The following is a 13,501-nucleotide window of genomic DNA, read 5'->3' as shown; positions in this document are numbered from 1 at the left end:
AATTAATCAAATATATTCTGGTATAGGATATAGGCAGTTCACTTTTGTCTCTTTTAAAGCCGCCAGAACCATTACTATTGATTTTAAAATAGCATCCGAAAAGCAGAAACCGAAGTCGTCTTTTTAGGAAACTTTGACAGAAATAGATGATGATCTTTGTAAATGTCAAAAGTTAAAGAAGGAATAATATTGTGCACCATGATTGTGTCTCGGTTTGATTGTGTTCAATATTGGAACCAAAATGATTAAGCATTACCAAGAAAAGTTACGAGAAATGGATCAAATGGTGAATCGTAAAGCTCACATAAAGTGCTTGGGAGACTTGTATGGAGGATTTATTTGTAAGAATCTGATGTGTCCTGCTGAAGATAGAACTTCGATTCACTTGTAAGATGCGTAACAGCGGATAATACGGATAATATAGCAACAGTGTTTGTTATATATTTTCCTCTGCAGAGCATGTATTGTAGGGTCTAGTGTTTCTGACAGGTTTAAAAGAAACGGTCGATTAGAGGCGATAGTGGTATTTTGCTATTGGCAGCTAATTACCATAGATTTTGTGCAGCTTGTTTGTTTAGATCACACTTCATTTGGGACATCTGACACATCTGATGCTAAAATTAGGGCAATTAGTATGGCTTTTGTTTTAGATTGGGCCTGGTGAAAAAATAAGAACTGTCTTTTGGAATTCCAATGATGTTAGATAAGTTGTATTTTTCAATTACTTTGGATGTCAACAGTTACTGTGAATGGAATATTAAGTAATGACAGAAAATGAAACATATAGAAAGTGAAACAGGGAGCTATTAAAGATGGAATGCTCTATACATTAATAATTAAGGGCAATTTTTATTGATTTGTTTGGAGAAAAATAAACCTACCAAATTATTTAATTGAATTGTATAATTAACCCCAGTCTGTAGCGCAATTAAAACCTGCTCTCTTTGACTGGGTTAATGCCTGTTTTCCTTGAGTGATTGAATGTTGAACCACTGTTGGAGTAAATTTTGTATGGATTGATTATTATACAAATTATTCATTCTTCACTAATGATGAGATCTTGAAAGGGAAATTTGTTTTTTTTTCTCATAAAACAGTTTCCTAGTAATGGATTTTGGTGACACAACAACACGAAATACCAATACTAGGGTGTTATCTTTAGTAAGATGTAAGAAAAAAATTATGTGCTTGGTTTTTGATGTGAGATTTGGATTTTGAATGTGGTGTTTAAGTTCTGTAAAAAAAGAAAGAAAATCAATTTCAGAGGAACATTCAAATTCAAAGGTTGCTGTGGAAACCTTTTGTTAATGTGTCTTATGCTGTGGAATAATTATATTTGTTATTCATAGAATGGAATGTATTGACCAAATTCAGAGTTTAAACTCTTAATAACTTAATGCAGAGAAGCTATTTAAAAGGTTTAAATACAAACCTAAGGGACTTGTACTATTTTGTCCTTGTTAACTTGATGAGTTATGGCTAACTGACTTGTAGAAAATTTTGTTGTTACTGGAACTGTAAATATAATTGGGATTGGAGTTTGTTTCTGGATACAAACATATACATTATATATTGTTAACTTTGTGTATTAAAAGTGATCGACACAATTAATGAGGATTGTCATAATCAACAGATGTCAAGTTTATTAATGATTAAGAAATATTATAATTATAAAAATTAAAAATAAATTAAACATTTTGAAGTCATTGAAGACGTGATTCTCAAGTTGTTTTAGGTGTTTTTTTTACCTTCAATTGACCAAGAGTTTGTTTTTAATTTGTATTAAATTTTTAGCTAATTTAAACATAACTGGAATATTGGGAGGGTCATTTATCTGAAAAGACAGCTCTGCCTCATACTAAACTATAATGTTATATTGGCCAATATCTCCAGAGTTTACAAAGCTTAATATTAAATGAAAGAAAGAAAAGAAGTTTTGTCATAAAAATACAAGGCAAAATATATATAAAGCTATTGGATTAGGATATTTATCTCTGTTTAGTGCAGAATATGTTGTGTTGGTGATATTTTCCATCAGGTCGGATTAATGTCTGTTGAGGATAAAAAAGCTACAAAACTACAGAAGTTTCAAGCTGAGTAACAGTCTTTCATTTCTGCATAAGTATTATTGCTGGAATTGCAATAGATTACTCGAAAACAGCTAGAGTTGTCCAACAAGTGATATAATTAAGATGTTCGTTGGCATTTTTTAGTTCTCAACAGGATACATATTTATCAAGAAGAGTGACCCATATGTTTTTAAAGTGTATATGGATGACACTTTTTCAACAGGAATACTTTTTTTAATCATGTTTACAGTGCCAAAAATGACCTGACCATTTCCTGCCTATTTCTGTACTAGTGGACATACATGTTTGAATATTTGTGTATGTGAGAATATATATGTATTGACAATGCATTCCTTCCTGTCGCAGATCGCAGCGTGCTACAATCATATACAGAGAACGTTCCAGTCTACGAGGAGTGTGGAGGAACGTGCTAGTCAACAGCTCATCAAGCTTTGCGGTAAGATAGTTGTTGTTGACTTTAGAATGTGACACTTCAATAAACCGGGTAATTTATTGCTTGAGGCGACCTTCCTAGTTATTTGTTCTTCTGAACATTGATTGCTTATAATGAAAACCATTCCTGATGCCAAAGGCGCATTATTTCAAGTCATTGTTTAAATATTGTAAAATATTGAAGCAGATGTTTGTAATTTTTTAGCTATTGTGACCGCTTGATGTCCGTTCTGTGTCGTGCGTCGTCCGTCAACAATTTCTAAAAAAATCTTCTTCTTGAAAACTACCGGGCAAAATTACACCAAACTTCACAGGAATGATCCTTGGGTGGCCACCTTTCAAAATTGTTCAAAGAATTGAATTCCATGCAGAACTCTGGTTGCCATGGCAACCGAAAGGAAAAACTTTAAAAATCTTCTTGTCCAAAACCACAGGGCCTAGGGCTTTGATATCTGGTGTGTAGCATCATCTAGTGGTCCTCTACCAAAATTATTCAAATTATCCCCCTAGGGTCAAATATGGCCCCGCCCCGGGGGTCACATGGTTTATATAGATTCATATAGGGAAAACTTTGAAAATCTTCTTGTACAAAACCACATGGCCTAGGGCTTTGATATTTGGTATGTAGCATCATCTAGTGCTCCTCTACCAAGATTGTTCAAATTATCCCCCTTGGGTCAAATATGGCCTGCCCCGGGGATCACATGGTTTATATTGACTTATATAGGGAAAACTTTGAAAATCTTCTTGTACAAAACCACATGGCCTAGGGCTTTGATATTTGGTATGTAGCATCATCTAGTGGTCCTCTACCAAGATTGTTCAAATTATCCCCCTAGGTCAAATATGGTCCCGCCTCGGGGGTCCCAAGTTTTACATAGACTTATATGGGAAATAAAGTTTAAAAATCTTTTTGTCTGAAACCACAACACTTAGACCTTTGATATTTGGTTTGTAGCATTGTCTTATGGTCCTCAACCAAAATTGTTCAAATTGTACCCCTTGGGTGAAAAGAGGGCCTGCCCTGGGGGTCCCAAGTTTTATATAGACTTATATAGGAAAAAGCTTTAAAAATCTTCTTGTCTGAAACCATACAACCTAGGCTTTTGATATTTGGTACGATGCATTGTCTAGTAGTCCTCTACCAAAATTGTTCAAATTATGCCCCTGGGGTTAAAAGAGGCCTTGCCCTCGGGTCACTTAGTTAGTATGTGAGTTATATAGGAAAAATACTTAAAAGATCATCTGATCCAATTTCCAAGACTGTTTAATTATAATTACCTGATGACCCCAAGTAATATGATGTCACTTGACTGTGACCTTGACCTACTGACCTACTTTCTTGTTATACCCCCACAAAACGAAGTTTGGGGGGGTATATAGGAGTGAGCTTGGCGGTCTGTTGGTTTTTGTGGTTTCCGGATGATAACTCATGAAAGGCTTGACCGATTTGAATAATTTTGATGATAACTTGAGAACACTTGGGCCTATGATCATATATTTTGGTACACATGTGTAACATATGAAATACAGGTCAAATTCGACTTTAGGGTCTGTAGGTCAAAGGTCAAGGTCAGAGTGACTCGGAACAGAAACGGTTTCCAGATGATAACTTGAGAACGCTTGGGTCTAGGCTCTTAAATTTTTGTACACTGGTGTAACATGATTAAATACAGGTCATGTTTGACTTTGAGGTTAGTAGGTCAAAGGTCAAGGTCACAATAACATGAAACAGTTAAACAGTTTCCGGATGATAACTTGAGAACGTTTGGGCCTAGGATCATAAAAATTGATAGCGAGATTGGTTATGACAAGCAGATGACCCCTAATGATTTTGAGGTCAGCAGGTCACAGGTCAAGGTCACAGTGACCCGGAACACTTAAACGGTTTTCGGACAATAACTTCACAACGCTTGGGACTAGGATCACGAAATTTAATAGGGAGGTTGGTCATGACCAGCAGATGACCTGTAATTATTTTTGGTTCCAAAGGTCAAAGGTCATTTAAACCTTTTCCGGACAATATCTTGAGAACGCTTGGGCCGAGGATCATGAAACTTCATAGGGAGGTTGATCATGACCAGCAGATGACCTCTATTGATTTTGAGGTCAGTAGGTCAAAGGTCAAGCAAGTGCAGTTTTGACATTGGCTTAGTTCTGTGACAAGGCCATATTGTGGGGGTGTAATTCGTCACTCCTGTGACAACTCTAGTTTTTAGCTCACCTGTCACAAAGTGACAAGGTGAGCTTTTGTGATCGCGTGGCGTCCGTCGTCCGTCCATGCGTGCGTACGTAAACTTTTGCTTGTGACCACTCTAGAGGTCACATTTTTCATGGGATCTTTTTGAAAGTTGGTCAGAATGTTCATCTTGATGATATCTAGGTCAAGTTCGAAACTGGGTCACGTGCGATCAAAAACTAGGTCAGTAGGTCTAAAAATAGAAAAACCTTGCCACCTCTCTAGAGGCCATACTTTTCAATGGATCTTCATGAAAATTGGTCAGAATGTTTATCTTGATGATATCTAGGTCAAGTTCGAAACTGGGTCATGTGCCATCAAAAACTAGGTCAGTAGTTCAAATTATAGAAAAACCTTGTGACCTCTCTAGAGGCCATATTTTTCATGGGATCTGTATGAAAGTTGGTTTGAATGTTCGTCTTAATGATATCTAGGTCAAGTATGAAACTGGGTTAAATGCGGTCAAAAACTAGGTCAGTAGGTCTAAAAATAGAAAAACCTTGTGACCTCTCTAGAGTCCGTACTTTTCATTGGATCTTCATGAAAATTGGTCAGAATGTTCATCTTGATGTAATCTAGGTCAAGTTTGAAACTGGGTCACGTGCCTTCAAAAAACTAGGTCAGTAGGTCAAATAATAGAAAAACCTTGTGACCTCTCTAGAGGCCATATTTTTCATGTGATCTGTATGAAAGTTGGTCTGAATATTCATCTTGATGATATCTAGGCCAAGTTTGAAACTGGGTCAACTGCGGTCAAAAACTAGGTCAGTAGGTCTAAAAATAGAAAAACCTTGTGACCTCTCTAGAGGCCATACTTTTCAATGTATCTTCATGAAAATTGGTCAGAATGTTCTCCTTGATGATATCTAGGTCAAGTTAGAAACTGGGTCACGTGCCATCAAAAACTAGGTCAGTAGGTCAAATAATGAAAAAACCTTGTGACCTCTCTAGAGGCCATATTTTTCATGGGATCTGTATGAAAGTTGGTCTGAATATTCATCTTGATGATATCTAGGTCAAGTTCAAAACTGGGTCATCTGTGATCAAAAACTAGGTCAGTAGGTCTAAAAATAGAAAAACCTTGTGACCTCTCTAGAGGCCATATTTTTCAATGGATGTTCATGAAAATTGGTCTGAATGTTCACCTTGATGATATCTAGTTAAAATTTGAAACTGGGTCACGTGTGGTCAAAACTAGGTCAGTAGGTATAAAAATAGAAAAACCTTGTGACCTCTCTAGAGGCCATACTCTTCCTGAGATCTTCATGAAAATTGGTGAGAATGTTCACCTTGATAATATCTAGGTCAAGTTCAAAACTGGGTCATGTGCCTTCAAAAACTAGGTCATTAGGTCAAATAATAGAAAAATCTTGTGACCTCTCTAGAAGCCATATTATTCAATGGATCTTCATGAAAATTGAGTCATGTGGAGACAGGTGAGCGATTCAGGACCATCATGGTCCTCTTGTTTAAGATACAGCCTTGAAATTTTGATGACATACACAGTTTTGTACACAAATCGTAAAACTGAATTTCATTGACCATGAATGTGACCTACTGACTTTCTTAATATTTTATCATCAGTTTGACATTTGAAACATGTAGCTCATATTACTCAGGTGAGCGATCCAGGGTCATCATGACCCTCTTGTCTTATATGGGAGCATAAACTTCAATTGACCAATCAGATAGCAGCGTGTCTGTGGGACTGCATTTGCCAGTAGGATGAGTATAAATATTAATTTTGGTGTCTTAAATGGCTACATCTAAAATTCTCTCCTTGAAAAAGAACAGCAAACTTCAATGTTCAGGATGAGCTGTTAGTATAGGCAGATGGTACATCACTTTCTACATTTAAAAAAAAATCTTTAAAAATACTGGTCACAATTTCACCATAATTGTTATGTTGCATCGTTATAAGGATCTTTCCCATTGTTTGCAAAAAAGTGTACTTGGTCTCTTTGAGGAGTCACAAGAGGTAAAAATAGAACTCCTTTAAAAAAAAAACTTCTCATGATCTGCCTAATGGATCTCATCAGATTTGGTCTATAGCATCATCACAAAGTCCACTACCAGTTTTTAGATCACCTGAGCCAAAGGCTCATGGTGAGCTTTTGTGACCGCTCAATGTCATGACCGTTCAAATTTATAACCCTGGGGCGAAAAGAGGCCCTGCCCCAGGGGATCGCAAGTTTTACATAGACTTATATAGGAAAAAACTTTGAAAATCTTCTTGCCTGGAACTGCAAGGCCTAGGCTATTGATATTTGATATGTTGCATTGCCTTGTGGTCCTCTCAAGGGGCCACATTCAAGAGCTAAATATAGAAAACATTGAAGCAGTTTCTTACCAGGAACCACTTGATAGATTTCATCAAACGTGGTATATAGCATCATTATAACATCCTCTTCCAAATTTATTTAAACGGGAGCACTTTTGCCCATGTAGGGATCACTAAAGCTGAAAATAGGAATACCTTTAAGCAACTCATGAACTGCTTTGTAGCATCATTAGAAGGTATTCTCCAAATGTTGTTCAAAAAGGGGCACCTGGCCCCTTTTAGAGGCCTTTCAAAATTTCCACATGTTGGGGAGGATTAACTACTGATTAGATGGGAAGGACCTATGAAGTACTGTGATTTTTACTCTCCTTCGCATGTATGAATGCAAACTAGTTTTCTCTGTATTGCTATATTATGGGAAACTCTGAAACGGGTGGTCCGATTTCAAAATGATTTGACAGCTATGTTCTTTTGGTGACCCTCTACCAAACTACTTCAAACCATGTTGATGTGTTAAAAAGCATGGCATTTGGGGTCTGGGCTAAGTTTTTCTGTATGACTTTATGGATAACTTTAAAAATCTTCTGGAACTGAGAATTCAAATTAATTCACCCAAATAAATGTTCCTTTGATGACCATCTACAAAATTCTTTCAACCCTTAAATATTTTTGTTTCCCCAGCCTTTTTCGAAGAAAAACGGGGGACATAGCAATAGGCTGTGTCCTTCCCCTAGCTCTAAGGTCAAGGTCACACTTAGAGGACAATGTTTAATATGATCATTTTCTTCTCCAGTCCTTAACTATGCCATTCATCAAGGGATTTTAATAATGAATTGATGTGTTGTCATGTGAAAGAACCAGCTCCAAGGTCAAGGTAACAGGTTAACATGGTCTGTTTATTGTCCAGCCCATAGCTCTGCCATTCATCAAGGGATTTTAAAATGACATGGCACAAATGTTGCCAATAATGACTTGATGTATAATGTGCAAGACCCAGACATTGGCTCCATGGTCAAGGTCACCTTTGGTATTTTTTTTACCTGGTCTGTAACTTTTTTATACATTTGTGTATATTCAAATAACATGAATGTTCACATTACATGACATTGTGTAAAGGTGCTAAAGGTCAAGGTCATAAGCACCCAAGTTGACCTTTTATATGATAAAGTACAATACATGTGCTTAGTTGGTTGCAATAAGTTAAGTTGGTAAGTAGGGCACAGCTCTGCATTGACCAACACTAAAATTAACTTTTTCTTGTGTGTAATTTAAAAACATTTTTTTTTAGTACCATAATATTATAAGTGTCATGGAATTCATTTGTTTATTAATTACCTCCCTTTAATATGATAAAATATTTCATTTTATTTTTATTTATTTTTCGTTACCAATTTAAAAATAGTAACACATTAAATCTTTAAAATACAGATATTAGCATTTGAAAGCATTCACCAGTTATCGATTTCCACACATTTTCAAACTTCATAATGTCTTCATGAATTATATGATATATATATATAGTTATGATTTATATAGGTTGTTAGTATGGTGCAGGGGAAGTTGGTAACTCTGTTTCAAATTCTTCTGAAACTTGATATTGTCTTTTAGAAGCACAACATGATCATCCATCACCTCAAGTAATTATTCAGTTGAAAAGAGATATGCATTTTAATGGAAACCAGTCTCTATTTTTGTAGTGATTCCTCTGTTACCAAATCTTGTTTTTTTCCTATTAACTTTCTGTCAGTATTGAAACCTCCTAAGACATTTGACTGTAATTTGATTCAAAGTTGAAGAAAAACAGTTAATGTAAATTGTGCAGAATGTTGAATTCTAGGTGTAATTAGAAAGAAAATGGGATTTTTTTTTCAATTTTGAAGGATATTGTTAGACATTTACAATTTGAACATAACATTTTCTGAGAATTTTTTCTAACAACAGATCTATAATTAACTGACATAGAGTTGTTTTGTCATTAAGAAAATGTCCTGTGATCGGAAAATTAATACAAGGCCATACCAAATAAAGAAGTTGTTCACAAGATTTGTTTTCTGCAAAAATTGAGGCAACACACATTTTTGTTGAGCCCGCTTTTGGCGTGTCGGTGTATTTGCGTTCGTCCGTGTGTCCGTCCGATTTTGTCTGGACTTTGACATGCATGGACCAATCTTGTTTGTATTTGGCATGAATGTTAATATCAATGTGAAGGAGTGCCATGCTCACACCCCATGTTCCTATCTCAAAGGTCACAGTTGGAGGTCAAAGGTCAAATTGAAATTTGTCCGTAGCGTTTCTTCTCAGCATAGTGGGATTTTGGTGTAACTTAGCATGAATGTTCACCATTATGAGACGGAGTGTCATGCACCCTAGGTCTGAGGTCAAGGTCACACTTGACAGCTGGCGGGCTCGACATTCTGCCTGTGGGCATACTTGTTTAAAAAAAGAAATAAGCAATGAGCAAAGAAATATACTGTTCTTGTTTTGAAAGAAAACCTTAAAATTTAAATAGACATCTACAACTCTTTTGCGTTAACTGTAATTCTGCAGGAATTTTTATGCCCCCGAAGGGAGGCATATAGTTTTTGAACCGTCTGTCTGTCTGTCGGTCTGTCCGCATTTTTCGTGTCCAGTCCATATCTTTGTCATCGATGGATGGATTTTCAAATAACTTGGTATGAATGTGTACCACAGTAAGACGACGTGTCGTGCGCAAGACCCAGGTCTGTAGCTCAAAGGTCAAGGTCACACTTAGACATTAAAGGATAGTGCATTGATGGGCGTGTCCGGTCCATATCTTTGTCATCAATGGATGGATTTTCAAATAACTTGGCATGAATGTGTACCACAGTAAGACGTGTCGCGCGCAAGACCCAGGTCCGTAGCTCAAAGGTCAAGGTCACACTTAGACGTTAAAGGTCATTTTTCATGATAGTGCATTGATGGGCATGTCCGGTCCATATTTTTGTCATTCATGCATGGATTTTAAAATAACTACACATGAATGTGTGACACAGTAAGACGACGTGTTGCGCGCAAGACCCAGCTCCGTAGGTCAAAGGTCCTTATTTTCTAACATCAGCCATAACTATTCATTTAAAGTGCCATCGGGGGCATGTGTCATCCTATGGAGACAGCTCTTGTTTTTATTAACTTTTGCCGTAAGTGTTATCAAATAATGCATGTGTTTAACCTTAAACAAATATGATGAGTAAAAAAAAAATGGCTATATAAAAAAAGGTCTGGCATTTTTCCTAACATAACTGTAAATTGCTCGAAACAGTTAGTCCCTATTTATCAATAACCTATTTATCTAAAATCAGTTAAAGAAAATGTTCTCACAACTTACATGAACTTGTGCTATATAACTGCTCCTTGGTTTTCTATCTACACTTTGGAATATGGCAATAGCTGTCATATTCAGCTTGCACCAGGATTTTTGGGGAGTTCTACAGTCTACCCCTACACCTCTCTGCATTCCTCTGTAGTTAACACCTGTTCAAAACAGTGATATTATCAAGATATCATCAATAAATGAGTGGAAAGCATAAAATAAATGTTTAACATAACAAAAAAAGACATTTTTTCTCTAAGTATAAAATCAGAAGTGGGTATATAATGCCGAGAGCCAGTTCATAAAATTTTATAGATGAAAATCTTTCTGTTTTGCAGGTGAATTGTATGATCAGGATGCAGCAGAATTGCAGCTTAAAGTTCTCAGATATGTAAGTACTAACACACTAAATATTCACCCCCTGTGTTTTCCTATGCTCTTTTGTTAGTAAAATTAGTCCATAATCTGTAATATGTATATGTTTCTAGAATAAAGTGCAAAAAAAAAATCTACACAGAAGTCAGCAAAGGTGTATGATACTTTTATTTTTAGGCGTAAAAAAAAAATATGTATGTTTCCGGTGACCCGACCGACCCTAATTTTAGCCCCCGACCCTAAACTTTTTTTCGAACGAAAAATTGTGGGTACGAAAAAAATTATATGCTCTCATTTAGGAACATCGGATCGATGTATATTCACCGGGCTTTTTGAACAAGTCGACGGGCAGTTTCTTGTGAAGGATCTGACAGTTCTATATATACATTGACGAGTTAAATTCTGGATAGGACGAGTCAAAGAAATATTTATTTTTTATAGCTCTTTGGACGAGTGGACTTCGCTGTATACTCGACCGATCGGGCTAGTGGTTTTTACGTCGTAACTTTACCAAATTCTGAAATTATATCACGAAAAAATACCTGGATTGACTGGAATTAACCCGCGAATCATAAGGATATCAAAACGTCATGCCGGTAATTTTCCATTCAACGAGCACGTGCGACCTATCGTAATATCTAATCTCGCCGTTACTTTTGTTTATCGACGCGAACACAAAAAACGCGAGTAGTGCATTCATTTTTTAATATAGTCGCTTCAAATTTTCAACACCGCTTGAGAAGTAATACAGTTTAAATTCTATAATAATTTTAATAAGACATTGACAAAAATGTAGGCAAAATTCTATAAAAACGGCCAAATTTTCATGTAATCACTTGTAACATTTCAAACAGCCCGATCTTAATTTCTTATTTCTTTCTTAAAGTAAATAAATGATACATAATATGGTCATAAAATTCAGACTTTTGAACAGAAAGTATAAAAAACAGAATTAAAAAATCTTAAATAATGAAAAAGCGGCAGCAATTTAAATACATGGAGTAAAACGATTTTTCGCAAACAGATTTTCTGTTTGCGCGGCAGAATAGGTTACGTGACCTCGTGAATGTAAATAGAAATGTGGCTTTAGAATAACGCAGTATGATTTTGTTGCGGTTTTTAATTAAGTTTTAAATGAATCTTTTCGTACAAGTATTATTTTTGACACGACACTTTGTAAGATAAGGTATGATATCCGGTATAATTGTTTGACACATTTACCTGTCAGTTCATTCGTGATGTTGTACATTCGCTTTTAAAAAAAATAAAGAAGAAACTTTTTTATTGATTTCTTCTCAACAATTTAAAGAAGCGAGGCGGTACGATCAAACATTGATGTTTCACATGGCGCGAAAACATGACGTAATGCCATGACAATCTCGGGCAACTATACTGCTTTCATCTTCACTTCAGATGCCATGATACCTACACACTTTTGTTAGCTCTTTGGAGGGTGTTAATTAATGATGAAAACAAGGCCAATTACTTAGTTTATAAACAGAATAATTTCCGATAATTGGTGTTTTTTTTTTCGCTTTCACAAAGGGTGTGTGGATGATGATAATTATGTCCATATTTTGGGGACACTTTTCAAAATAATTATTTTCGGGAAATAAGTCTTGAGAAAATGAAAATAACTAAATATTTTATGCTGTCCTAATAGTTTAGGAAAATACGGGAGGGGATAGACTTTAATTATTATTACTATCGCTACAGTTATTTTGGAGAGCAACTGGCTGGTGCTGCTGACAAAAATACAGGAAAGAAAAATAAAAATGTCTGCTGTAAAAAGGAAGTTTAAGAAGAACAAATATGCCACCTTAAAAAGGAAATGTAGGGTACAAGAGAATAGTATTAAATTTTGTCTACTGAGTGTTGAAATTTACTTATTGTATAATACTCCTTTCATAAAAGTGACAATATTAAACATGTCAATTATAAGGGCAAGTGACTGTTCACTAAGGGCAAGCAGGTTTTAGTGGCATGTAGTCCTGCAGGGCAGGTGGTGTGGAAAAAAAATTACAACCCTGCCTTGCCATAAAAAATCATGAGTTTAAGCTAGGCTTGAACCAATGGAAAACCAAAGGTGCATCTGTTGAAATATTCTGACAGCATGTATTTAAAAATTTGGCTAAAAGCCGAAAGGGTATATAAAAAGCAGTGTATTTAAAGTGTATAACATCTACCATCTAGTACAGACATATATGTATTGATAAGACAATAGGCAAAAGCAAAGACAAGGGAATTCCACTACTGTAAAGATGTGTATTCTAAAAAAAAAAAAAAAAAAAAAAAAAAATGAAAAAATCGACCTACCTACCCTATTTTTTTCTGGCATGTCACAGGAAACATACATATTTTTTTTTTTTGGCCTTATGCCTCCGAAGGTGGGCATATTAAAATTGCACTGTCCGTGCGTGTGTACTTGCGTGCGTCCATCTAATTTCTGGTCCAGACTGTAACTTTGCCATCTAAAATGAAGTGGCATACCCTGGGTAAATGTTCAGCATAATGAGACGACGTGTCATGCACAAGACCCAGACTTCTACCTCCAGCGTTAAGGTCACACTTAGAGGTCAAAGGTTAACAGGGTCTGTTTCGTGTCTGGTCCATAACTCTGCCATCCATGAAGGGATTTTGAAATAACTTGGCATATATGTTCACCATAATGCGACGACTTGTCTTGTGCAAGACCCAGACCCCTAGCTTCAGGGTCAAAGTCACACTTAGAGGTCAAAGGTTAACAGGGTCTG

General features: G+C 36.0%; 1 protein-coding gene across 1 annotated transcript in view; it reads left to right on the top strand.

Moving 5' to 3' along the window:
* Positions 1-13,501, top strand: part of LOC123556562 (cGMP-dependent 3',5'-cyclic phosphodiesterase-like) — a 175,976-nt gene that overhangs the window by 71,833 nt on the left and 90,642 nt on the right. Inside the window, exons 6-7 of the mRNA XM_053544451.1 lie at positions 2,436-2,526; positions 10,712-10,764. Of these exons, the coding sequence (XP_053400426.1) occupies positions 2,436-2,526; positions 10,712-10,764 (144 nt within the window). The remainder of the gene's footprint in view (positions 1-2,435; positions 2,527-10,711; positions 10,765-13,501) is intronic.

Source organism: Mercenaria mercenaria, chromosome 5, assembly GCF_021730395.1.
Source record: "Mercenaria mercenaria strain notata chromosome 5, MADL_Memer_1, whole genome shotgun sequence".
In the NCBI taxonomy this organism is placed as follows: domain Eukaryota; kingdom Metazoa; phylum Mollusca; class Bivalvia; order Venerida; family Veneridae; genus Mercenaria; species Mercenaria mercenaria.
Note: the sequence above shows the minus strand (reverse complement) of the source record. Positions and strands in the feature narration are given on the sequence as shown.